The following is a 26,623-nucleotide window of genomic DNA, read 5'->3' on the forward strand; positions in this document are numbered from 1 at the left end:
TCTCTCTAAATGTAGAAGGCAGAAAGTTAGTCTAATGATCCTAGATCTCCTTGTAGATAAAAATCAGGAACTTCCCAAAGAAATTCATTTTTATTTTTAGGACCCTAATGAAAGTATTCTTGCCTCTGTTATTTTAATTGAAAGAGACAGAGCTGGTAGAAAAGTATATCTTTATACTGTTATAATAATTGTATCCTAATGAAAAATATCCATCTTAGTTTGTGTATTTTAATTAGACTTTCAAAACCTCTTTTTTTAAAAGCCTAAATCATCATTAGTGTGAGACCTGCCTATGTGTTTGTGTGGGAGTTTTGAGTTTTGCTAGGTCTTGATTGGGGGTTTTGAATATGATGATGCACACTGCAGCTAAAGTTTTATCATGAGGCTTACAGATTACATACAGAAAGTGCCTGCTCAGTAAATACTGTTCCCATCCGAAACACCTGTTTCAGCAACACTTGACTGTTAAGTGGACCAGACAGCCTGGAAAGTGGCAGAATTTGGTGACAGAGCGGATTGGGTGGATGTTGAGAGTGTGCACACCAGGAGTCACTGCTAAAAAATGGTTCATCTCAAAAAGTGAGCACAGGAATCCTGAGTCCAGATTTGACAAGGGCCCAAGTCTGAGTCCTAAACGTCTCCCAAGCAGAAGAGGTGAGGTGGGAATCTGGGGCTGTTTAAGCAGCAGAGTTGAGCCCCAGCTGTCTCGAATAGCCAGTGCTTGGAACTGACTGTACAGGTCCTGGGCAGCAGCAGCTAGCCTCGTGGTCTTTTTTTTTTTTTTTTTGCCACCCCCTCCCAGTATTTTCTTGTTATTCATTTGTTTGTGTTTATTCATTTATTTTTTGGCCACACTGTGCAGCATGTGGGATTTTAGTACCCTGACCAGGAATCAAACCCATGCTCCTTGCAGTGGCAGCATGGAGTCTTACCCCCTGGACCACCAGGAAAGTCTCCCATTCCAGTACAAACAAATTCCAGGCATAAGTTAATCTGAAAATATAATTTATTAAAATGTTACTGTGGGTAACATGTTATTTTTAATTTGTGTTTAATTGGAGGATAATTGCTTTGTAATGTTGCATTGGTTTCAGCTGTACAATGAATGAATCAGCTACAAGTATATATATAACCCCTCCTTGAGCCTCCCTCCAACCCCACTCCCATCATGGAAGTTTTATAAGCGGATTATTAATCTCCCACAGTTTCTGAAGACTGTTTTCACATTTACTCTGTATAAGGTATTTATACACCTTATAAGATTTGAAAATACAAAATCGTGTCCAAGGCTTTGCTGTCAAAATTGTTGACTTTATTGTAATCCTTTTCATTGAATCACATTTTAAGAAAAAACTTTATGTAAATTTATTATCTTTAGATATTCTGCATTTATTTCTCCTGCTATTTATAAAGAATGAGTCAAAAATATTCTATGAAGTGGTCAGAGCAGCTGGGTTCCAAGAGAGCTTAGGATTCATCCTCTCACCTTTTTGATGGATAATAGAAAACCAGACATTTTATATTAATGGAAATCCTTGAGATTTGATGGATTGGTTTCCCACATCCTCATAAAAAAGCTGAGTACATAAGTCTTTTTTTCTCTCTTCCTATTTTCAGTTATATTAAGATAACTTTTTATGGTTTTCCTATGTTATTAATGATTAATTATGTAATTATATTCTTTGTATATCACTAACTCAATGGACATGAATTTGAGCAAGGTCTGGGAGATAGTGGACCAGAGGAGCCTGGTGTGCTGCAGTCCATGGGATTGTAAAGAGTCAGACACAACTTAGTGACTGAACAACAACTTTTAAAAAATTTATTACTGTGCATTTTGAATTTTTGTGCATGTTGATACCCTTTTCTATGTGGAAAAATTTTGACTAAGATTTTAAGTATCAAAAAATACTAAAAAGGACTTTTTGGTTAGTTTCAGTGGTATTTTTGAAGACGTGTTTAGGGAAAAAATTTATGTATTGGTAGCCAAAACACATAAATGTAGGGGAGTACCTGTTGCTAATTTTGGGGGGTTATCAAGGTGCTAGTAATACTGTTGCCACAGAGTCCCATGTTTACTGAAGAATTGGAATGTACCTAGCAAAGCGGGGAGGAGAGACGACCTGATGCCAGAGTTAGTGTTAATCCATGTCAGGGATCCTAGGACAGTGGTCCCGAACTCCGATAACAGGACCCCTTTACAGTCTGAAATTATTCAGCTCCCCACAAAATCTTTATATAGGTTTGATCAAGTATATAAAGAAATTTGGCTTCGTACATACATAAAGTTCAAAAACGGAGAAATTTTAATAAACTCTTCATATAACTATGGATATTCTTTGTTACTGCACTAGAACTCTGGAAGTGATTAATCATTCTCTCTCTTTTTTTCCTTTTTGGCCTCTCGGCTTATGGGATCTTAGTTCTCTGACCAGGGGTTGAACCTGAGCCCTTGGCAGTAAAAGCGCTGAGTCCTAACCACTGGACCGCCAGGGAATTCCCTGGAAGTGGTTCTCTCTCGAAAGTTAGTTGTAACGTGGAATTTAAAACCACAACAGTGAACTTTTCACAGTCAAGTTACGATTTTGTAACATGATCCACTGGTTATTTGGAAAATACTGTTCCCTCAGTTGTATACATCTGGTAAATACATGCTTCATTATATGATGTTGGAGAATCGTGTATGTTAATATTCTGCTGATATCATCAGAAAAGTTCTTGAATAAATAGAGAAGTTGTCATTCCACAATGGTGAGTACAAGGTTTTCCAAATTTTGATTTCTGTTTGAAAGCTCAAATTTCTTCATTAACAACACATTTCTTTCATTTTCCTTGAAGTGATAGACTCACCTCATTCATTTTCAAGAAAGTATATGCTAGATATCCGAGTCTGTCTAAATGGCTTGTTTAATTTATTGCTGAAATAATTGAATTGATACAGGTGCTTTTCCTTGAGACAGCTGTCATACTTCAGTGTACACACAGAAGTGCTTTGGACGTGCTTCCCATTTCTTTACACAGACTATTAAAAAGACATACTCAAAGGTTAGGATTTTATAATATTAGTCATTTTTCTGCGTCAAGGACATTTGTTAAGTGAAACTGGCTTTTTTTCCTTTCTATTGAGTGTGTAGTAGTGATGAACGTAGTTTGGTGCCACTACCTGGATTTATGCTGAGGCACTAGCAGTTTTAATTACCATTGCTTTTGCGTCATCAGTGGGAACTAATGATAAAATCTTACCAACCTGAAGGTAAACATTTTCTCAGTGAAAATCAGTGAGGGAATGCATAAGGTTGCTATATATTTTGTTATATACTTTGTTTTGGGTTATATATTTTGTTTTGCTAGAGAAATGCAGCGGAACCCTCAATTGCTATTTCATTTGGATCCAGATTGGCATCCATGAGTCTTAAAATGTGGAAGAATCTTAAATAATTTTTTTAAAAATTGAGACATTATTGATTTATAGCATTATGTATGTAGATTTTATTCTGTTTTGTTTTGGCCATGCCACGTGTCTTGTAGGATCTTAGTTCCCCAACCAGGGATCGAACCAAGGCCCCTACAGTGGAAGCTCAGAGTCCTAACCACTGTACCACCAGGGCATTCCCTGTAGATATTTTTCTTGACTTTATAGGGAAATCAGAGATTTGACCTTATAGCGCACAGTTACTAGTGCTTTGGTCTTACAGAATAGTTCAGGAGTAGCTAACGGTTGGAGGACTCACAGATCTCAATTTCAGGACTTAATACAAAGCTGCAGTAATCAAAGAAATGTACTAGTGTAAGGGCAGATATGTAACTCAGTGGAATAGAATTGAGAATCCAGAAATAAACCTTCACATTTACATCGTTTGATTTTTGATGTGGTGCTAAGACAATTTGGGGGCGGGAAATGAGGTTAGGCCCCTTCCATACACCATACACAAACTTTACTCACAATGAAGCATAAATATATAAGAGCTAAAACTATAAAACTTCTATAGAAGAAAGTATAGTTTTATCTTCGTGTCCTTGAGTTAGGCAAAGCCACCTTACACGTGACATCAAAAGCATAAGAAAAGAATTTGGACTTCTTCAAAATAAAAAACTTTTGTGCCTCGGAAGACAACATGTTTATAAAAGTGAAAGGAAATTCTATTGAACGGGAGGGGAAAAATGCAAATCGTATCTGATAAGAGACTTTTACATATAAAAAGAACTCTTCAGTTCAGTTCAGTCGCTCAGTCGTGTCCGACTCTCCGCGACCCCATGAATCACAGCACGCCAGGCCTCCCTGTCCATCACCAACTCCCGGAGTTCACTCAAACTCATGTCCACAGAATCGGTGATGCCATCCAGCCATCTCATTCTCCGTCGTCCCCTTCTCCTCCCGCCCCCAACCTTTCCCAGCATCAGAGTCTTTTCCAGTGAGTCAACTCGTCTCATGAGGTGGCCAAAGTATTGGAGTTTCAGCTTTAGCATCAGTCCCTCCAATGAACATCCAGGATTGATCTCCTTTAGAATGGACTGGTTGGATCTCCTTGCAGTATAAGGGACTCTCAAGAGTCTTCTCCAACACCACAGTTCAAAAGCATCGATTCTTCGGCGATCAGCTTTCTTCACAGTCCAACTCTCACATCCATACATGACCACGGGAAAAACCATTGCCTTGACTAGACGGACCTTGGTCGGCAAAGTAATGTCTCTGCTTTTTAATATACTATCAAGGTTGGTCATAACTTTCCTTCCAAGGAGCAAGCGTCTTTTAATTTCATGGCTGCAATCAGCATCTGCAGTGATTTTGGAGCCCAAAAAAACAAAGTCTGACACTGTTTCCACTGTTTTTCCATCTATTTCCCATGAAGTGATGGGAATATTGCATAGGAACCTGGAATGTTAGGTCCATGAATCAAGGCAAATTGGAAGTGGTCAAACAGGAGATGGCAAGAGTGAACGTCGACATTCTAGGAATCAGTGAATTAAAATGGACTGGAATGGGTGAATTTAACTCGGATGACCATTATATCTACTACTGTGGGCAGGAATCCCTTAGAAGAAATGGAGTAGCCATCATGGTCAACAAAAGAGTCCGAAATGCAGTACTTGGATGCAATCTTAAAAATGACAGGATGATTTCTGTTCGTTTCCAAGGCAAACCATTCAATATTACAGTAATCCAGGCCTATGCCCCAACCAGTAATGCTGAAGAAGCCGAAGTTAATCGGTTCTATGAAGACCTACAAGACCTTTTAGAACTAACACCCAAAAAAGATGTCCTTTTCATTCTAGGGGACTGGAATGCAAAAGTAGGAAGTCAAGAAACACCTGGAGTAACTGGCAAATTTGGCCTTGGAGCACGGAATGAAGCGGGGCAAAGGCTAATAGAGTTTTGTCAAGAGAATGCACTGGTCATAGCAAACACCCTCTTCCAACAACACAAGAGAAGACTCTACACATGGACATCACCAGATGGTCAACACCGAAATCAGATTGATTATATTCTTTGCAACCAAAGATGGAGAAGCTGTATACAGTTAGCAAAAACAAGACCAGGAGCTGACTGTGGCTCAGATCATGAACTCCTTATTGCGAAGTTCAGACTTAAATTGAAGAAAGTAGGGAAAACCACTAGACCATTCAGATATGACCTCAATCAAATCCCTTATGATTATACAGTGGAAGTGAGAAATAGATTTAAGGGACTAGATCTGATTGATAGAGTGCCTGATGAACTCTGGACGGAGGTTCGTGACATTGTACAGGAGACAGGGACCAAGACCATCCCCATGGAAAAGAAATGCAAAAGAGCGAAATGGCTGTCTGAGGAGGCCTTACAAATAGCTGTAAAAAGAAGAGAGGCGAAAAGCAAAGGAGAAAAGGAAAGATATAAGCATCTGAATGCAGAGTTCCAAAGAATAGCAAGGAGAGATAAGAAAGCCTTCCTCAGTGATCAATGCAAAGAAATAGAGGAAAACAACAGAATAGGAAAAACAAGAGACCTCTTCAAGAAAATTAGAGATTCCAAGGGAACTTTTCATGCAAAGATGGGCTCGATAAAGGACAGAAATGGTATGGACCTAACAGAAGCAGAAGATATTAAGAAGAGGTGGCAGGAATACACAGAAGAACTGTACAAAAAAAAAAGAACTCTTACGACTTAGTAATAATAACCCAGAGTGGGAAAAGGATCTGAACACACACTTCTCCAAATAGGTATACAAATCATCAGAATCACGTGACTGGGAGCTCAGTCAAGATCATTGACCATTGTGGAAATACAAATTAAAACTGCAGTGAGATATTTCATACCCATTGGATGGCTATAATAAAGTTAAGTGTTGGTCAGCATGTGGAGAAATTGGAACCCTCACATGTTACTTTTGGGAAAGAAATTTGTGAAATAGTGCAGGCACTTTAGAAAACAGTCATGTTTCCTCAGAAAGTTAAATATAAGTTACCATATAACTAGCAGTTCCTCACCTAGATATATACTCGAGAAATACATGCACACAAAAACTTACTAATGTTTATAGCAGCATTATTCGTAATAGCCAAAAAATGGAAACAACTCAGATATCCAACAGTTGAATGGATACAATGTAGTATATCCACATAATGGAATATTACTTAGCAATAAAATGGCATGTGGTATTGATACAGACTAAAACATGAACCATGAAAGAGTATTATGTGAAAGAAGCCAGACACAAATGCCATGTATTATGATTCCATTTATATTACGTGTCCATAATAGACAAATACTTAGGGACAAATGAGATTAGTGGTTGCTAGGACTGAGAGGAGGTAGATAATTATTGCTAATGGGTTTTGGGGGAAGAGATGAAAATGTTCTAAAATTAGATTGTGATGGTTGTGTAACTGAATACACTGAAAACCACTGAATTTTACACTTAAAGTTGGTGAATTGTATATGAATTTTGTCTCAGAAAGCTGTTTTAAAAATAGAGTAAGTAATGACTGTAAGGTTGTCAAGTATATATGTACCTTAAACTTTGAATTTCCATTAGGAAAAAATTATATGTATCTTGGGTATATTCCTATTGTGCTCGTATGAAAAGAAAATGACCAAATTATCTACTCTGCCTTTCAGAAAGGAGAAGATGAGTATGCCAACGTTGATGCCATTGTTGTATCAGTGGGTGTTGATGAAGAAATTGTTTATGCCAAATCAACTGCCTTACAGGTAAGAAGTTTACAGCAGCGTTTAGCCCTGAGAGTCGTTGAATCAGCTACTGTTCAGTATGGTAGCCACTAGCCACATTAAATTTTCAGCTCCTCAGTCCTCAGTCTCAGGTACTCTGTAGTGGCTATCATGTTAAACAGAGGACGTGTGGAATAGTTTTTTCACAAAAAGTTCAGTGAACAGTACTGACTAATCTCATTTCATTGGAATCTATTTCCAGGTTCTCACACTACAAGATTATTTTGAAGTTAATTCCAGATACCTTATTTCATACATAAGTACATTGATTTTTTTGTGTCTGTTCACACTGTTGTCTTTTCCTATAGACATGGCTTTTTGGTTATGAACTAACTGATACTATCATGGTATTCTGCGATGACAAAATCATCTTTATGGCCAGCAAGAAAAAAGTGGAGTTCTTGAAACAGATTGCCAACACTAAGGGCAATGAGAATGCTAACGGAGCCCCTGCCATCACACTACTCGTACGAGAAAAGGTCAGAACTAACAAAAGAATTTGTCATAAAAAAATATGAAAGAATGTTTAAAAATGGTAAACAGAAAAGCCTTCTAGGAATTCAAAAATACAAGGGGAAAAGATTTTAGCCAACTGTCATTTGTTAGAAAGAAAGAAAAGGGTTCAATAATCCTATCAGTTTGCAGTAACATAAATGGGTAATGAAATTATGGTGAATACTAACTTTATCCATTCTTGAGGATACTTCTCTGAGTATCTTAATTAGAACAAAAATCTTTAAATATCCTTAAGGAAAGGTATACTTCATTTCCAATTTTTATCAAATGTAATTTTTTTTTTATTGCCCACCTGACAAAGATTTCTTTTCAGAATGTTGTTCACCTTTGTATTTCAGTTTCTTAGCTCTTCCTGAAGTAAAGAATAGTCTTCTCAGCTTATATGGCACTTCACTTAAGCATATAAATATATCCAAAGAAATTTTGTGTAACCTTTTGGTATACTACAGTCTTCCCTAAAGAAATAGGTAGGAAAGGGGAGATAGAATTTATTTCTTTCCATAGTTTAGAATATTCTCTGCCTAGTACTAGTAGAACATAGATGTCTAATTCTGAAACTAAACCCCTTTTATTTCCCTGTGGCACTGACAGAATGAAAGTAACAAGAGCAGCTTCGACAAAATGATTGAAGCCATTAAAGAAAGCAAGAATGGCAAGAAGATTGGAGTGTTCAGCAAAGACAAATTTCCAGGAGAGTTCATGAAAAGCTGGAACGACTGCCTCAACAAAGAGGGCTTTGACAAAGTAAGAATATTCTGGAAACAAGCACATTGAGAGTTGAGAAGACAAAATTGTGAGGGGCTTTCACAACTGATAGTGCAGAGACTTTGTTTTGGGAAAGCTGTATATTCATTCATATTTCCATTTTCATTTCCTGTGGCTGAGTGGTAAACCAATTCACTTTTCAGTTAGGAGTGAGGCATTCAGGAGACAGTTCAGCTACTCCAGAGGGAAATTGAGGAAAATCTCTTGTCCAAAAAAATTTTTTTCTTTTCTGTTTACCTTCTTCAGCCTTTACAGAAACCTCAAGAGAGGCATTTACATTTACACTTTAAATGATGTGTTAGTTCATTGCCTCTTAGAATACACCAGTGACCTGGTAAAGAGTTCTTTCAGATGTTTTTTCAATCCAAGAAGAGAATATTTAGATATTATGCAAACTGCTGATGAGTAGTTTGCTAAATAACCAGACATAGTTACTGATAATATTTGAACCGGGGGAGAGAGATTTCTTTAGCAATTCTGTGTCTGCATGTTAGGACTGTTTATCCCTTTGACTGCAGATAGACATCAGTGCAGTTGTGGCCTATACCATTGCTGTAAAGGAGGATGGAGAGCTCAATCTAATGAAGAAAGCAGCTAGCATCACCTCTGAGGTCTTCAACAAATTCTTCAAGGAAAGAGTCATGGAAATAGTTGATGCAGATGAGGTAAATTGGGAGTGTCTTTTTACTGTTTTAATGAAGTAAGTCCCTCTCATGCAGTGTTTTTTAGGTTGTGTTCAGCTTCCTTTGGTAGATAAGTTGGTGGTGTGTAATTGTGCCAGCTCTCTATGAGAATAACTATAAATGTCCACTGTAGTTTCTGGAGCTTACCCAGTATGTCACTTGAGAATTCTTTGAATAGCTGCAAATTCTACATGTTCTCTAAATTTGCTTTTGTGTGTACACCAGTGTGTTATCTGGTGCATAAACCACTTCAGAAGACTTCTTTGGCATCCTATATGATATCAGGATATATGTTGTCTTCAAATGGTCATGTCCAAAAACCCAGTACCCTTCTGCCACCCTATAGTAAATATTGTTTTATTTATTTTATTGGGTATTTTTATAGAAAGTTCGACACAGCAAACTGGCTGAGTCTGTGGAAAAGGCCATAGAAGAGAAAAAATACCTAGCTGGGGCAGACCCTTCTACTGTGGAAATGTGTTACCCTCCTATCATTCAGAGTGGTGGCAACTATAACCTCAAGTTCAGTGTGGTGAGGTGAGTATGAGAATTTCAAAATATAAACAGTCAGAGCACTTCAGCCTTTGGCCTGTTTTTTCTTAGAGACTCATTCTGGAATTCAAAAAAGTAGGAAGAAAAAGAATAACCATTAGTCTGCCAGTCCTGCATTATCTTCTTGTCTTATTCTATGTGTAGATTAATTTTATTTCACTATTCATTTCTTACTTGAGTATTTGATTGTAAGCATTTTCCAGATGATTAAAAATGACAAGAAAAATGCAAAACATGTTAAAAAAAATAATCTTGCTAGATATAATTATTCCCCTTCTAATTTTTAAAAATACTGTAAAGAATGCTATTTGTCGGTAGTGGAAAGGTGATGGCTTACCATCATACTGTTAGATTATAATGCGTAAAATTCAGTATAACTTTCGCATATTTCGGATAAAACTTTCCAGAGCCTTTATAAACCTACTTGATTTTTAAAAAACAAAACGTTTAGGTCATTTTTTCTGCTTCAGCTTCAGGGTATAGCGGGTCAAAATTGTGATTACAGATGTGTATGCTAGGTATGCCAAGGACTTCACAGGTTTGTGTAATGAGATGCTTTCTCCCTTTGGTCTCTAGTGACAAGAATCATATGCATTTTGGGGCCATTACCTGTGCCATGGGTATTCGCTTCAAATCTTACTGCTCCAACCTAGTTCGCACTTTGATGGTTGATCCTTCTCAGGAGGTTCAAGAAAATTACAACTTTTTGCTTCAGCTGCAAGAGGAGCTGCTAAAGGAACTAAGACACGGTAATGTGTGCCTTAGATAAGGTTTAGAAATTATGTAACAAAAATGTAGCATCCATGGGACTGTTTATCCCTGAGGCTGTTGTAGTGTAAATAGAAATAGATTTTACTAACCTCCAATCATCCTAGCATTTAGTTCTTCAATGTACTTTTCTTTTATGCAGGAATGGTTGCTGTGGTTTTTTATTGATGTTTACAGAAACCTCTCTGACTGGTTAGGTCTCTGTGTTCAGATCTTCATAAAATTCATGCTCTTACTACTTTTCTTTAGAAAGTTCTGAGAAGTAGTATCTTCCAAACAGACTATGTAATGTTAATCCTATATTGAATGAATACCAGGAGTCTTGGTTTGAGAGCAGAACTAATGGCAACCCGGCTAAGCAAGCTACTGCCTACTTAAAAGGAGAGCATTTGGCACCTTTTTTGTCTTGAGACCTCCTCACTCCCAGTTGGCTAAATGGGACTTTATGTTTACCACCTTTAAACAACTTTGTAAACCTACTTAAGTTTCTCAGAGCTTCCAGACACCATTCCCTCCTGATACCTCAGGTCAATCTTGAGAAATCCAACTGGCAATCCATAGTCCTAGGTTGTTCAATGAATAAAAACTCCTCTGAGGCTACAGTATTTGAACTACTCTGGCTTGAAATACATCTTCATATCCTAAACCTTGAAAAGTTACGTCCAACATTTTTCCAACAGTAATTCACCTGTTCGGTAGTCTTGTTCTTCAAAATATATAGTAAGTTTAATGTAATGCCATTTATCAACTCTTAAATTATTTCACTGAGACCAGCTAGGGTTCCACAGTCCCCCTGGAGTGATTCTCAAACAATGTAACTAAAGAATGTCTGGGTGGATTGTTTTTTAAAATGTATATTTCTAAGCCCTACCGGCCCTGCAACTGTATTCCTTATTGTGTGTTTTGAGAAATCCTGCTTTAGGTGACTTAACGAGTAAAAATAATGTTGATTTTAAAAATGTGATTTGTGGTTTTTTCCTGAAAGATACTTTAATGTCCCATCTGTCTTGTCATTAGGTGTGAAGATATGTGATGTATATAATGCTGTCATGGATGTGGTTAAAAAGCAGAAGCCAGAGCTGTTGAACAAAATTACCAAAAACCTAGGGTAAGATGCTGTGATATACATTGTCACTGTGTCAATTTTCATGACTGGCAGTCAGGCAGAGTACTCTTAGATGATTCAACCAGTGTTTGTGGACTATTCAACCTAACTGCGTGCCAGACACATTATGTTATCAGAGAATGTATGTAAGTTCATGGAGATCTTTTCAGACCAATGTTGCAGATGTTTCAGGCTTAAATTACAAATGTGAAGAGACATTACATACAATATTTCCTCTCTTAGAACAACTCAATTCATATTTGCAAAATTAGCACTCTGAGATACCCAGCTATTTAAATTCTTAAACTTTTTATTTACTCTAGTGTTTCTCAAGTGTACTTTATCATTGAACACCTAGATATACTACTAACATATAGGACCGAAGACATTTGAGAAACAACAGCTCTAGGCAGGCTCCTTAGATGAAGCCAGTTGGGATATATTGTTTATTTCTGGACTTCTGTGATGGAGGAAATACATTGACCTATACTGAGTTTTGGCCTAGGAGACTTAGTAAATCCAGTTATCAACATTCTGCCAGAAATTATCTCTTATTCTAGTTGCTATACGTTCTTGGTGCCCTTTAATAACTCATCAGTAGTGGCAAATTACTCAGCTTGTTTGCCTGCCTTACCTGGAAAGTTAAAATAGGATATAGTGTACCTGACTCAGGTTAGAGGCCTTTTAGCCTATTTTTGACGTTTCCTTCATTTCTTTTTTAGGTTTGGAATGGGCATTGAATTCCGTGAAGGTTCCTTAGTAATTAATAGTAAAAATCAGTACAAACTAAAGAAAGGTGAGTTTTACATTCATACATTAGAAAAATACCTTTTAAAATACTTTCCCTTAGTTTCATCTCCCTCTATTCTGTATAAAATCACACTTCAAACTTTCGCAGTCATTCACTGATTCCTGTTTTGCTGGTTTAGGGATGGTTTTCAGCATCAATTTGGGATTCTCAGATTTGACTAACAAGGAAGGGAAGAAACCAGAAGAGAAAACCTATGCCCTGTTCATTGGAGACACAGTGCTTGTGGATGAGGTATATGTTGCTTCTTTCATGAACTGAATGTTGAAGTGCATTTTTAACCCTGTGGTTCCTCCTCCCTTTTTTTTTTAATGAAAGTATAGTTGATTTTTCCAGTAGTCATGTATGGATGTGAGAGTTGAGTCATAACAAAGGCTGAGCGCCGAAGAATTGATACTTTCACACTGTGGTGTTGAAGATCCTTGAGAGTCCCTTGGACTGCAAGTAGATCAAACCAGTCAATTCTAAAGAAAATCAATCCTGAATATTCATTAGAAGGACTAATGCTGAAGCTCCAATACTTTGGCCACCTGATGCAAAGATCCGACTTACTGTAAAAGACCCTGATGCTGGGAAAGATTGAAGGCAGGAAGAGAAGGAGACGACAGAGGACGAGCTGGTTGGATGGCATCACCAACTCAATGAATATGAGTTTGAGCAAGCTCCGGGAGATGGTGAAGGACAGGGAAACCTGGCGTGCTGCCGCCCATGGAGTCATAAAGAGTCGGACGTGACTGAAGGACTGAACAACAACAAATAGTTGATTTACAGTATCATGTTAGTTTCAGGTGTATAGCAGAATGATCCCATTTTATATATATATATATATATTCATATTATTTTCCATTTTAAGTTATTAAAAGATACTGAGTATAGTTCCATGTGCTACATAGTAAATACTTATTTACTATTTATTGCTTATCTATGTACTCCGGGAGTTGGTGATGGATAGGGAGGCCTGGCATGCTGTGATTCATGGGGTCGCGGAGAGTTGGACACGACTGAGCGACTGAACTGAACTGAACTGAACTGATGTCCATTCTAAAGGAGATCAATCCTGGGTGTTCATTGGAAGGACTGATGCTAAAGCTGAAACTGCAATACTTTGGCCACCTCATGCGACGAGTTGACTCACTGGAAAAGACTCTGATGCTGGGAAAGGTTGGGGGCGGGAGGAGAAGGGGACGACAGAGAATGAGATGGCTGGGTGGCATCACCGACTCTGTGGACATGAGTTTGAGTGTATTCCGGGAGTTGGTGATGGACAGGGAGGCCTGGCGTGCTGTGATTCACGGGGTCGCAGAGAGTCGGACACGACTGAGCAACTGAACTGAACTGATGTAATGTGGTGTTTTTTCTTTTTATCATTTGTTAAATGCTATCTAAGGGGAATTAGAGATGCCTACGAAAGCCTGACAGCCAGGAATACAGATTGTTTAAACAAATTATCACATTGTGACTTGAACCTTGATTATGATAATATCAGGAACTGATTCTATAACAGAGCTGATTTTTTTTTCTTTTGTAATGGCTTTAACAGTTTACATACCATGCAATTAAAGTGTACAATTGTGACTTTTTAATTTATTTTCAGTTAATGCAACTATCACCATAGTCTAGTTTTAGAATATTTTCATCACCTCAGAAAGAAACCCTGTGCCCATTAGCAGTCACTCCTCATTTCCCTTCCAGGCCTAGGCAGTGACTTGTCTTTTTCTAAGGATTTGCCTTTTCTGAGCATTTGTGGGTTTTTTGTGACTGATTGCTTTAACTTAGCAGGAGCAGATTTTTATTTTGCCACTTTATTTTTAAATAGAAGGATAATTGCTTTACAGAACTTTGCATCAACAAGAATCAGCCATAGGTACATCTGGTCCCCTCCCTCCCAAACCTACCTCCCATCTGCTTCCCCATCCCACCCTTCTATATCGTCACGGAGCCCCTGTTGATTCTTAATGGTAGTAAATATTTCAGTGTTCCTATATGAACACATTTATATATTAATTCATTGAATCCTTATAATATCTATGAAGTAGATACTCTTATCCAAATATGTAGATAAAGCAACTGAGTTATAAAAAAGTATATGTACCTTGCCAGATGTCACAGAGCTCAAAAGCGAGTGAGCCAGGTTTCAAATCAAGCCAGTATTCTTACTCATTATCCCATTGTTGCCTCCCAAATTGCAGTTCCTAATGTGCATTTGGCAAGATAACTGGTTTTATGTGTTGTCAAAGACTTTTTTAGTGCCAGAAGATTCAAAGCGTGGCCTAGTTAGTTACTGGGTTCGAAAGTGAAAGTATATCATTTAAATGCTCTTAGAGATGTCTCACTTCCTCTTTGTATTCCAGGATGGCCCAGCTACTGTTCTCACTTCTGTGAAGAAGAAAGTGAAGAACGTAGGGATTTTTCTAAAGGTAGGAAGAAGATAAAAATGAGTGGTGAAAAGTTAGATACAATGAAGAAGTAAACAATATGGTGAAAATAATTAAGACTTGAATTTCTGATGATGATTTTTCTCTATAGAATGAGGATGAGGAAGAAGAGGAAGAGGAGAAAGATGAAGCTGAGGACCTGTTGGGAAGAGGTTCCAGAGCAGCTTTACTTACAGAAAGAACACGAGTAAGTTTACTATTTGAAAACTACTTTGATTTCCTGTTTGTCATGGTTCACAGGTCCTGCTAACTTCAGTTTTCCCTTCTTTAGAATGAGATGACTGCAGAAGAGAAGAGAAGAGCCCATCAAAAAGAACTGGCAGCTCAACTCAATGAGGAAGCAAAGAGGCGATTAACTGAACAGAAAGGGGAACAGCAAATTCAGAAGTAAGAGTTTGCATGGAGTAGTGAGATTGACTTAGGGTTATATGTGATTTGCAGAAATTTCTCAAGAACATTTTTTTATTCCCACTCCAGAGCTCGTAAATCTAATGTGTCCTATAAAAACCCATCTTTGATGCCTAAGGAGCCACACATTCGGGAAATGAAAATCTATATTGATAAAAAATACGAGACTGTAATAATGCCTGTGTTTGGCATTGCGACACCTTTTCACATTGCCACAATCAAGGTACTGGCACTGAATCAGGTTTCATTCAAATAATTCCTTAAAATAATCGTGCTTACCATGGATGGCTGTCCTGACTGCATGTCTCTCCTATTCTGTGCTCCTACTGACTCTACCTTTCCCATGGTACTGACTCCCCCACCCCGCTCCCTAATCTCCTGCTGTCATTTTCCTTCCTTTCCTGTTTGCACTTTGGAGAAAGTTAAATGATCTATTCAGTAATCATACTTTGCTTGTTTCTCTTTGAACTTGAACTTTTTAACCTGTTGTCATAAACATGGCACAGAAAAAGAACTTTGGGAACTCAGTGATTCTTTTAGAAACACACATTTGGTCATATAAAAAAATAAACTATGTAGCTTATTAGTTTTAGAGTAAGGATTGCAGGCTAGGTTTAGCTGTCAGTTTGTAACTACTAACTTAATTTTAGCATGTCTGTAGCTACTTACTTTCATCTAGGAAAGAAATCTATTTGTTTGGTTTCTTTGCTAATGCTTTTTCCTTTCTTTGAACAGAATATAAGTATGTCTGTGGAAGGAGATTATACTTACTTGAGAATCAACTTCTATTGCCCAGGCAGTGCTTTGGGCAGGAATGAGGGCAACATCTTTCCCAACCCAGAAGCCACTTTTGTCAAGGAAATGTGAGTTCCCAGGGAAACAACCACCCTCAAATCCCTGCTGGCCGGAGCAGTACCCTCAGAAACCCAGAGAGTGCTGTGTTCTCCCATATCGTAGTGAATGGCAGCACCTTCCTCAGTGGTACTTGATTAGGAGGGTCGCCTTACTAACCTTGTACTGTTTTGAGGTTGGAACCTAATTTAAATCCTCATAAAGATTTGTTTTTGTTGATTATTTGTTGATAAAATATCAGATGTGTGCCACACTGCAGTCTGTTTATTCTTGAAGTGAAATAAGATCATTTGGGGAAGTTTATGCAGGATTTGAAACATAAGTGTGACTCCCCCACTCAGTGGATTAGCTATTTATAACATCATCTGTTTAAGAGAGAAGGATTTTTTCATCTTTCCAGACATTATTTCACCACTCAGTGGCACCTTTTTCTCCTAAAAGGTATTAAGCCAGTTGTAAAACACAGTAATGGGTGTGGGTTACCTGGCATGATAAAGAAATTACATAAGTGCTCCCCCTTTTCTGTAGTACATACCGAGCTTCAAATATGAAGGCACCTGGAGAACAGACAGTTCCAGCCTTGAACCTTCAGAATGCTTTCCGAATTATAAAAGAAGTGCAGAAGCGTTATAAGACTCGAGAAGCGGAAGAGAAGGAGAAGGAGGTGAGCCTGAACAACTGCAAAGTGCCTTTGTGCAAAAGGACATGAAGGTTTGGGGACATGGAAAGATATGTGAGAATTCACGTTGATTTTCATTCTGCTTAGGGCATTGTGAAACAAGATTCACTGGTGATCAATCTAAACCGGAGTAATCCCAAACTGAAAGATCTGTACATTCGCCCAAACATTGCCCAAAAGAGGATGCAAGGCTCACTGGAGGCCCATGTCAATGGTATGGATGATCGCTCATGTGCCAGGGCTTTGTCTTTGGAGGCACATCTCTAGTAATGACAGACCAGATAACATAGTAGGAAGTGCTGGGAGGAGTCTACTCTGACATGCTGTGTGGCCAGAAGGAAAGGAAAGCTCTGTACCTTGTTGGCAACCCTGTTCACATCAGCCAGAAAAGATGCAGTACCTTTGCTAACCTGATGATGTACCTTGATACTTAGCTGCTTCCTCCCCCCCCCCCCCGCCTCCCAGGTTTTCGTTTCACGTCTGTCCGAGGAGACAAAGTGGATATTTTGTACAATAACATCAAGCATGCTTTGTTCCAGCCATGTGATGGGGAAATGATTATTGTCTTGCACTTTCACCTCAAGGTATATCTTTCTATCCGCTAGCTGTGAGCTCTTGGGCAAGATCTTACTATCACAGTGTTTCTTTTAAAATAATGATGAAAAATATCACCTGTCACATAAGATCATTAAGGGCACTGAATAAAATGCTTATAAAGCCCCCAGTGCCTGACATCTCAAAGATGCTAATCATGTTTGTTCCTTGGTGTGATACATAATGATCTCCAAAACCTATAGGTCTGTTCCACATTCCTGTTTCTGAAATAGAAAGTTTTTGCTTTAGACAATTATCAGTGTACTCTCCAAAGTCCATTCTAATAAGTAGGAGTACTTTAAAAATTTTATACTCTTTTATATTCCCAAATGTCGTTATTTATGATGACACCTGGAGTGGTTTAACTATTCTTACATAAATGCTATGATTTCTAGCATAGATATTTTAATATTTTCATGTTTTGCTGTTATTTTGCCTGAATAGACTTCTTTGCGAAATAAGTCTTAAAATTTCTTGTTCTTTCTACTTTCTGTCTTTAGAATGCCATCATGTTTGGCAAGAAGCGGCATACAGATGTGCAGTTCTACACAGAAGTAGGGGAGATCACCACAGACTTGGGGAAACATCAGCATATGCATGACCGAGATGACCTGTATGCTGAGCAGGTAAAATCTGGTATTTTATTTGCAGGGTAGGGAGGCGGGATTCAGGCTTCCCTGATGTCTCAGCAGTAAAGGAATCCTCCTGCAAAGCAAGAGACACCGGAGATGTGAATTCGATCCCTGGGTCAGGAAGATCCCCTGGAGAAGGGCCTGGCAACCCACTCCAGTATTCTTGCCTGGAGAATCCCATGGACAGGAGCTTAGAAGCAGAGAGACACGACTGAAGCAACTGAACATGAGCTAGGACTCAGCCCAGATCTGAGCTCAGTAATTGTTATATTTTATAAACTACTCCGGAAACTATGTAGAACTTCTCAGGTATCTGCTGGGATGTTGTAGTATGTTGACTATGAATTAGACTTAATTTGTCGGCATAACTCTACAATTAATTTTAGCAGCCTGTAATAAAGTCCTTAACAGAATTAAGGACTACAAAAGCACTTCATGGTTTTTGAAGGGATTACTATTAATAAGTAAAGTGATAACTATAGTTAATTCGTATTTCTTCTACAGATGGAAAGAGAAATGAGGCACAAACTGAAAACAGCCTTTAAAAATTTCATTGAAAAAGTAGAGGCTCTAACCAAGGAGGAACTGGAATTTGAAGTGCCTTTTAGGGACTTGGGGTAATGTGTCATCTTCTTTTTGCCTTCAGAAAAATTAGTTATTCTTCCTTTAATAATAGCTTAGCATAACATATCATGTTCTTTTCCCTATGGACATCCATTATCTCTTGGAAATGCTCAAGGGCTGGGTGAATAGCTAAGACTGAGAGGCTCCCTTTGGATATGAGTCTCCAGCGAGTGTGCTGGAGTTTTGTTTGGAATGGGAAAGGAAAGAAGCCTGTTGGGACGGCAGCAGTTTCTCTTGTGGTGAACCCCATCTTATGCGAGTCTCTTACTGTCTTTCAGATTTAATGGCGCTCCCTATAGGAGTACCTGCCTCCTTCAGCCTACTAGTAGTGCGCTGGTAAATGCTACAGAATGGGTGAGTACTTCTGACCTCTTTCTAGGAAGAAAATTGTTAGAGAAAAGAAAGCAACAGGGTAGATGTTTTGAAAACTAGGTTCTTATTATATCTTAGTATTTTAATTTTTTATATTTACGTACCTTAGATATAAAAATTGAACAAATGATTCTCTAAAAGTCTCTTTAGCTTTTAGAGATAGTTTCTTTGCATAGTTTTCCTTAAATGAATTCTCCCTGAGGGAGGATTTCAATCTTGCAGATCCTTTAACCCCGGGCTGCTTGGTATGCTTTATCGCTTTTAGCCTTTGCCACAAAAAACAAAAAAGTTTAGTTATCCTTTGTGTGGTAGTTTATAGATCCTGAAAGCATTTGAAAATGCTAGTGTTTTGTGGGAAATATTTTTATGAAAATAGTTCCTTTCTTCCCTGACAGCCACCTTTTGTGGTAACATTGGATGAAGTGGAGCTGATTCACTTTGAGCGAGTCCAGTTTCACCTGAAGAACTTTGACATGGTGATCGTCTACAAGGACTACAGCAAGAAAGTGACAATGATCAATGCGATTCCTGTTGCCTCTCTTGACCCCATCAAGGAATGGTTAAAGTAAGTACACCTGCCAGCAATCTCCTGTCCCATGAACACAGTTTTCTAGAATGAGTGTGATAATGTTATATGTAAAATCTGTTGGTATACTTAATGAAACTGCCTTTGGGTTGTTACCAACCAGGAATTGAAAATTTGCGATCTGTTAGACATAGAGCCACTTTTTCCTGAATACCCAACAGTAGTTCATGCATGCATGCAAATGAAGTCACTTCAGTCATGTCCGACTCCTTGCAACCCATGTATTCAACACATATCAAAAAAAAACAAACCACACATACCAAGCTTTGGAGCAGAGGCGGGGCGGGGAGCAAAGGCAGTGGGTTCAGTCAGTTCAGTTCACTCACTCAGTTGTGTCCGACTCTCTGCGTCCCCACAGACTGTAGCACGCCAGGCTTCCCTGTCCATCACCAACTCCCAGAGCTTGCTCAAACTCATGTCCATCAAGTCGGTGATGCCATCCAGCCATCTCATCCTCTGTCATCCCCTTCTGCCTTCAATCTTTCCCAGCATCAGAGTCTTTTCCAGTGAGTCAGTTCTTCGCATCAGGTGGCCAGAGTATTGGAGTTTCAGCTTCTGCATTAATCCTTCCAATGAATATTCAGGGTTGATTTCCTTTAGGATTGACTGGTTTGATCTGCTTGTAGTCCAAGGAACTCTCAGGAGTCTTCTCCAGCACCACAGTTCTAAAGCATCAAGTCTTCAGCACTCAGCTTTCTTTATAGTCCAACTCTCACATCCATACATGACTACTAGAAAAACCATAGCTTTGACTATACAGACCTTTGTTGACAAAGTAATGTCTCTGCTTTTAAATATGCTGTCTAGGTTGGTCATAGCTTTTCTTCCAGGAAGTAAGCATCTTTTAATTTCATGGCTGCAGTCACCATCTGCAGTGATTTTGGCACCTAAGAAAACAAAGTCTGTCACTGTTTCCATTGTTTCCCATCTATTTGCCATGAAATGATGGGACCAGAGGCCATGATCTTAGCTTTCTGAATGTTGAGTTTTAAGCCAACTTTTTCACTCTCCTCTCTAACTTTCATCAAGAGGCTCTTTAGTTCTTCACTTTCTGCACTGCATTAGAATCACTGAATTAAGGGCAAGATCTCTGGGCTCTCCTCCTAGCTCTGCTCTGGACTAAGAGTCTAAGTCTCTGCCTAAGACTGCCTTCTTTAAATGGAGAGTACTCAGAAAGTTCATTTGATACAGAAGAGGCTGCATGTGACCTTGCATATGCTTAACTCTGTTGTTGATCAACTAAGTTTCAAATGAACTAGCATTAATTGAACAACCACTCTCTTTTTAAGTCATTGGCTGCCAAAGGGTGGCTTTAGCCCCTGCATTATCTTCACTGGCTGTGCGTTCATGCTAAGTCGCTTCAGTCATGTGTGACTCTGCAATCCTATGGACTATAGCCCACCAGGCCCCTCTGTTCATGGGACGGTCCAGGCAAGAATGCTGAAGTGGGTTGCCATGCCCTCCTCCAGGGGATCATTCCAACCCAGGAATCGAACCTGTGTCTCTTAGGTCTCCTGCATTGGCAGGTGGGTTCATTACCACTAGCGCCACTGAAAATCAGCATCTGAGATCTTTTTTGACTACTTGATGGATGTATAAAATTTCTTACTAGTTCTCTATTTTTACTAAAATAGGAGAGAGAATATATATTTATTTTAGCTTTTACCTTTCACATACTTACACTTCAGCTAAAAGAATTCCTCATAGATATGCCAGAACCCCAACAAAAAAGGAAGATGTCACTTCATAGGAAAAGTGTGAGGCGTGTGTGTCCATGAGTACGGTTTGCTCTGCCCTCCTTCCTCCTTCCAATTATCTGTAGGGGGAGGTACTGCAGATATAAAACTTCTTTTAAGAAATGGTTGAGAGAGCTTAGAAATAGCCTGTGAGAAAGATCCAACTTTATAGTTTCCATGAGGGTTTTCCTTGAAAACATTTGCAGGTAAGTAATATGGTACCAAAAATATTTATAGATTTGTGTGGCTGTTTCTGACTGTGCTAGGTCTTTGTTACTGCACAGGTGTTTCTCTAGTTTCAGAGAGTGCAGACTACGCTGGTTGAGGTGTGCAGCCGTCTCACTGTGGTGACTTTTCTTATTCTGGAGCCCGCCTGGGCTTCAGTAGTTGCGGCACGTGAGCTCAGTAGTTGTGGCTCCCATGCTGTAGAGTACAGGCCCAGCAGTTGTAGTGCATGGGCTTACTTGCTCCACAGTATGTGGGATCTTCCGGATGAGGGATTGAACCCTTGTCTCCTGCATTGGCAGGCAGATTCTTTACCACTGAGCCACCAGGGAAGCCCCTGTATGATTTTTTTAAATCCTCTATTGAGGTACAATTTCCATGTAATAAAATTCATCAATTTAAGTATATGACTTGATGAATTGTAACAAATGTATGCGGAGAAGGCAATGGCAAGCCTCTCCAGTACTCTTGCCTAGAAAATCCCATGGACGGAGGAGCCTGGTAGGCTGCAGTCCATGGGGTCGCGAAGAGTCGGCCATGACTGAGCAACGTCACTTTCACTCTTCACTTTCACACATTGGAGAAGGAAATGGCAACCCACTCCAGAGTTCTTGCCTGGAGAATCCCAGGGACGGGGGAGCCTGGTGGGCTTCCGTCTATGGGGTCACACAGAGTTGGACACGACTGAAGTGACTTAGCAGCAGCAGTAGCAGCAACAAATGTATGTAGTCTTGTATCTACCATCATAATGGGGATATGGAACGTTTCCTTTACTCCCCAAAGTCCTCCTACCCGTTTAGAGTCGGTCCTCTGCCTTCAACCTTGTCACTGGTTTCTGTCACTGTACAGTTTGCTTCATCTGAAGTAGTGTTTTGTATCTTTTCTATCTTAAACTTGGCATAATGCTTTTGAAATTTACTCATGTTGTGCATATCATTAGCATACTCCTTTTTATTAGAGGAGTACCCCATTGAGTGGAGAATCCCTGCTTTATTTATCCATCTACCAGTTAATAGACATTAGGATTGTTTCCCTTTGGGGGCTCTTAGGAATAGCTGCTGTACACACTATGTACAGGTCTTTGTATGGACATACGTCTTCATTTCTCTTGGATAAATGACCTAAGAGTGGGATTGCTGTGTCATATGGTTTATGGTTAAGTATATGTTTAGCTTTGTAAGAAACTACCAAATCCTTTGCCAGAGTGGCTGGAAAACCTGCAGTATGTGAGAATTGTAGTTGCTCCACGTCCTCACCAACACTGGTGTTATCAGTCTTTTCATTATTGGCCATTGTGGTGGGTGGCTTTCTCATTGTGGTTTCAGTTTGCATTTCCAAGATTACCGATGATTTTGAGCATTTTTTCATATGCTGTGTGTCATTCTATACTTTGATGAAGTATATTCATGTTTTTTGCCCATGTTAAGAATCATATTGCTTTACTACTGAATTTTAAGACTTTTTTAGGCTAAATAAAGTCCCTCATCAAATACATTTTGCATATATTTTCTTCCAGTAGTTTCTATGTCTTTTCGTTTTCTTAAAATATCATTTGAAGATCAAAAGTAAATTTTCCATGTAAGATGTTTAATCAACTTTTCTTTTGTAATTTCTGCTCTTTATAGCTTTATGTAATAAATTTTGTCTAACCCAAAGTCATAAAACTTTTCTAGAGTTCCATAGGTTTAGGTCTTATATTTGTATCTGTGATCCATTTTGAATTAATTTTTTTTTTTACTGTGGTGTAAGGATGAAGGTTTGTACTTTGTGTATATGTAGCCAGTTATTCTAGTTATCATTTGTTGAAAAGATTATCCCTTACCCATTGAATTACTTGGCATGTTTGTTTAAAGAATGTGTAGGAGAAGCTTTATTTCTGGATAGTGTTTTCTGTTCTGTTGGTCTGTATGTGTTCTTACACTGATCCTGTAGTGAATATTGTAGCTTTATAATGAATCTTGAAATCAAGTAGTGTTAAGTCCTCCCGTTTTGTTCCTTTTCAAAGTTGGCTATTATTATTTTGACTATTCTACATAAAGTTGTTTCTTTCGATGAACTGGTTTAGTCGAAGCTGTCAACTCTAGTATTTGTGCAATACTTTTACCCCTTTCATTCCTAATATTAATAGTTTCCTCTTTTTGTTGGTCAGTCTGTCTAAAGGTTTATCCATTTTTATTGAATTTTATTCTCCATCATTATGAAATGTCCTTTCTTTTTCTGGTAATGGTCCTTGTTTTGAACTCTGCATAGTATGATACCACTGTAGACCTCTAGCGTTATTGATTTTTGTTTTGTATTGGGGTGTAGCCATTTTACAGTGTTGTGGTAGTTTCAGGTGCACAGCAAAGGGATTCAGCCATCTATGCATGTATCCATGCCCCCCAAACTCCCCTCCCATCCAGGCTGCCCTATAATGCTGGGCAGAGTTCCATGTGCTACATAGTAGGTCCTTGTTGGTTATCCATTTTAAATACAGCAGTGTGTACATGTCCATCCCAAACTCCCTAACTATCCCTTCCCCCTGGCAGCCATAAATTTGTTCTCTTAAATCTGTGAGTCTGTTTTGTAAGTTCATCTGTATCATGTCTTTTTAGATTCCACATATAAAGGGATGTCATATGATATTGCTTTCTCTGACTTGCTTCACTCAGTATGACAGTCTCTGGTTGCATCCATGTTGCTGCAGATAGCATTATTTCATTCTTTTTAATGGCTGAGTGATAGTCCATTGTATATATGTAAGACATTTTCTTTTATCTACTCCTCTGTCGGTGGACATTGAGGTTGCTTTCATGCCTTGGCTTTTTTTTAATCCATTCTGAGAATGTCTGCCTTTTAATCTGTCTCTTTGCTGTCTTGCATATAGGGTCGTCAGTACTATCTTTCTAAATTCCATATATATGTGTTAACATACTGTATTGGTGTTTTTCTTTCTGGCTTACTTCACTCTGTATAACAGGCTCCAGTTTCATTCACCTCATTAGAACTGACTTGGATGCGTTCTTTTTTAATAGCTGAGTAATACTCCATTGTGTATATGTACCACAATTTTCTTATCCATTCATCTGCCAATGAACATCTAGGTTGCTTCCATGTCCTGGGTGTTATAAACAGTGCTGCAATGAACATTGGGGTACACGTGTCTCTTTCAGTTCTGGTTTCCTTGGTGTGTATGCCCAGCAGTGGGATTGCTGGGTCATATGGGCAGTTCTATTTCCAGTTTTGTAAGGAATCTCCACACTGTTCTCCATAGTGGCTGTACTAATTTGCATTCCCACCAACAGTGTAAGAGGGTTCCCTTTCCTCCACACCCTCTCCAGCCTTTGTTTGTAGACTTTTTGATAGCAGCTATTCTGACCAGCGTGAGATGGTACCTCATTGGGCTTTTGATTTGCATTTCCCTGATAATGAATGACGTTGAGCATCTTTTCATGTGTTTGTTAGCCATCTGTATGTCTTTGGAGAAATGTCTGTTTAGTTCTTTGGTCCATTTTTTGATTGGGTCGCTTATTTTTCTGGAATTGAGCTTCATGAGCTGCTTGTATATTTTGGAGATTAATTCTTTGTCGGTTGTTTCATTTGCTATTATTTTCTCCCATTCTGAAGGCTGTCTTTTCACCTTGCTTATAGTTTCCTTCGTATGCAAAAGCTTTTATGTTTAGTTAGGTCCCATTTGTTTAGTTTTGCTTTTATTTCCATTACTCTGGGAGGAGGTTCATAGAGGATCTTACTGTGATTTATTTCAGAGTGTTCTGCCTATGTTTTTCTCTAGGAGTTTTATAGTTTCTGGTCTTATAGTTAGATCTTTAATCCATTTTGAGTTTATTTTTGTGTATGGTGTTAGAAAGTGTTCTAGTTTCGTTCTTTTACAGGTGGTTGACCAGTTTTCCCAGCACCACTTGTTAAAGATTGTCCTTTCTCCATTGTATATTTCTGCCTCCTTTGTCAGAGATAAGCTTTTCTTCTTTTTATGCCTGCTTTTAATTTTATTATTCTTTACGATCCTCTTCCTAGTTGGCTGATTAGCTACACCTCTAACTTGTCAGAGTCTGCGTTCAGATAATATACCATGTCTGTTGGAAGGTTCTTATGCTTCCATTTCTCTTCTTCTATCCTTTCTGCTATTATTACCATACATTTTGCTTTTAATATGTTGTGAATTCCACAGTTGTCATTATTTTAGCTTCAAAACAGCTATTCCTTAATTTACAAAATGAGGAGAAAGTCTTACATATTTAGCCATTCCCGTTGCTGTTCATTCCATTGTGAAGTTCCATAGGGATTTTAGTCTAGTGCTGCTTATTATCCAGTGTTTGAAAACTGTTGTTCCATACTTTGTTCGGTTTTCTGCTTGTTTGGGTGAAAAGGTAAATCTAATCCTTGTCACTTCCATCATAGCTAGAAGCAAAAGCTTCAGTGTATATGATTGTGCCCATAATGGATTTATGCTGTAATCTCAGGTTTTATGGCTTCCCTGGTGGCACAGATGGTAAAGAATTTGCCTGCTCCATGGGAGACCTGGGTTTGATCCCTGGGGAAAATCCCTTGGAGGAGAGCATGGCAACCCACTCCAGTATTCCTGCCTAGAGAATCCTCATAGACGGAGGAGCCTGGAGGGGGCTATAGTTCATGGGGTTGCAAAGAGGCGAACACAACTGAGTGACTAAGCACACACTCAGGTTTTATGCTAATGGTTTCTTTTTATGGCCCTTACCATTACTGTGTTCTGCTTTTCTTTTTTTTCCCCACCCGTATTGATGGTTCACCTCAACAGAAGTGGACAAATGTCATTTGAACATTTCTTAACACAAGGCACGTTAAGTAGTTTTTGTTTTTTTTTTTTTAAATGGGGTTCTGTCGTGAGGGCTAGTGCTCTGGGAGACCAGATATCAACTGTTTTGGGGTATGTTCTGGTGGGATAGTGCAGAGTACCTGCTCTCACATATGAAAAGGGTATCTGCTCTTCCACAATGCTAATGACCAGCATGACACTGGGTGTTCTCACAACGTATAGAGGTAGGATTTCCCTGGCGGTCCCGTGGCTAAGACTCTGCTCTTTTGTCATGGCCAAAACCA

At 38.8% G+C, this 26,623-nt stretch overlaps 1 protein-coding gene across 1 annotated transcript in view; it reads left to right on the forward strand.

Annotated features, from left to right (window-relative positions):
* SUPT16H (SPT16 homolog, facilitates chromatin remodeling subunit) overlaps positions 1-26,623 on the forward strand; it is a 37,703-nt gene that overhangs the window by 8,103 nt on the left and 2,977 nt on the right. Inside the window, exons 2-22 of the mRNA XM_055437498.2 lie at positions 7,097-7,189; positions 7,516-7,686; positions 8,315-8,467; positions 9,007-9,153; positions 9,557-9,708; positions 10,300-10,472; positions 11,509-11,599; positions 12,319-12,392; positions 12,526-12,638; positions 14,756-14,821; positions 14,931-15,026; positions 15,111-15,226; positions 15,317-15,470; positions 15,983-16,110; positions 16,628-16,763; positions 16,866-16,992; positions 17,244-17,362; positions 17,873-17,998; positions 18,509-18,621; positions 18,907-18,982; positions 19,396-19,565. Of these exons, the coding sequence (XP_055293473.2) occupies positions 7,097-7,189; positions 7,516-7,686; positions 8,315-8,467; positions 9,007-9,153; positions 9,557-9,708; positions 10,300-10,472; positions 11,509-11,599; positions 12,319-12,392; positions 12,526-12,638; positions 14,756-14,821; positions 14,931-15,026; positions 15,111-15,226; positions 15,317-15,470; positions 15,983-16,110; positions 16,628-16,763; positions 16,866-16,992; positions 17,244-17,362; positions 17,873-17,998; positions 18,509-18,621; positions 18,907-18,982; positions 19,396-19,565 (2,594 nt within the window). The remainder of the gene's footprint in view (positions 1-7,096; positions 7,190-7,515; positions 7,687-8,314; positions 8,468-9,006; positions 9,154-9,556; positions 9,709-10,299; positions 10,473-11,508; positions 11,600-12,318; positions 12,393-12,525; positions 12,639-14,755; positions 14,822-14,930; positions 15,027-15,110; positions 15,227-15,316; positions 15,471-15,982; positions 16,111-16,627; positions 16,764-16,865; positions 16,993-17,243; positions 17,363-17,872; positions 17,999-18,508; positions 18,622-18,906; positions 18,983-19,395; positions 19,566-26,623) is intronic.

Source organism: Moschus berezovskii, chromosome 9 (assembly GCF_049115385.1).
Source record: "Moschus berezovskii isolate FMDL1 chromosome 9, NW_MosBer_1.0, whole genome shotgun sequence".
NCBI classification, from domain to species: Eukaryota; Metazoa; Chordata; class Mammalia; order Artiodactyla; family Moschidae; genus Moschus; species Moschus berezovskii.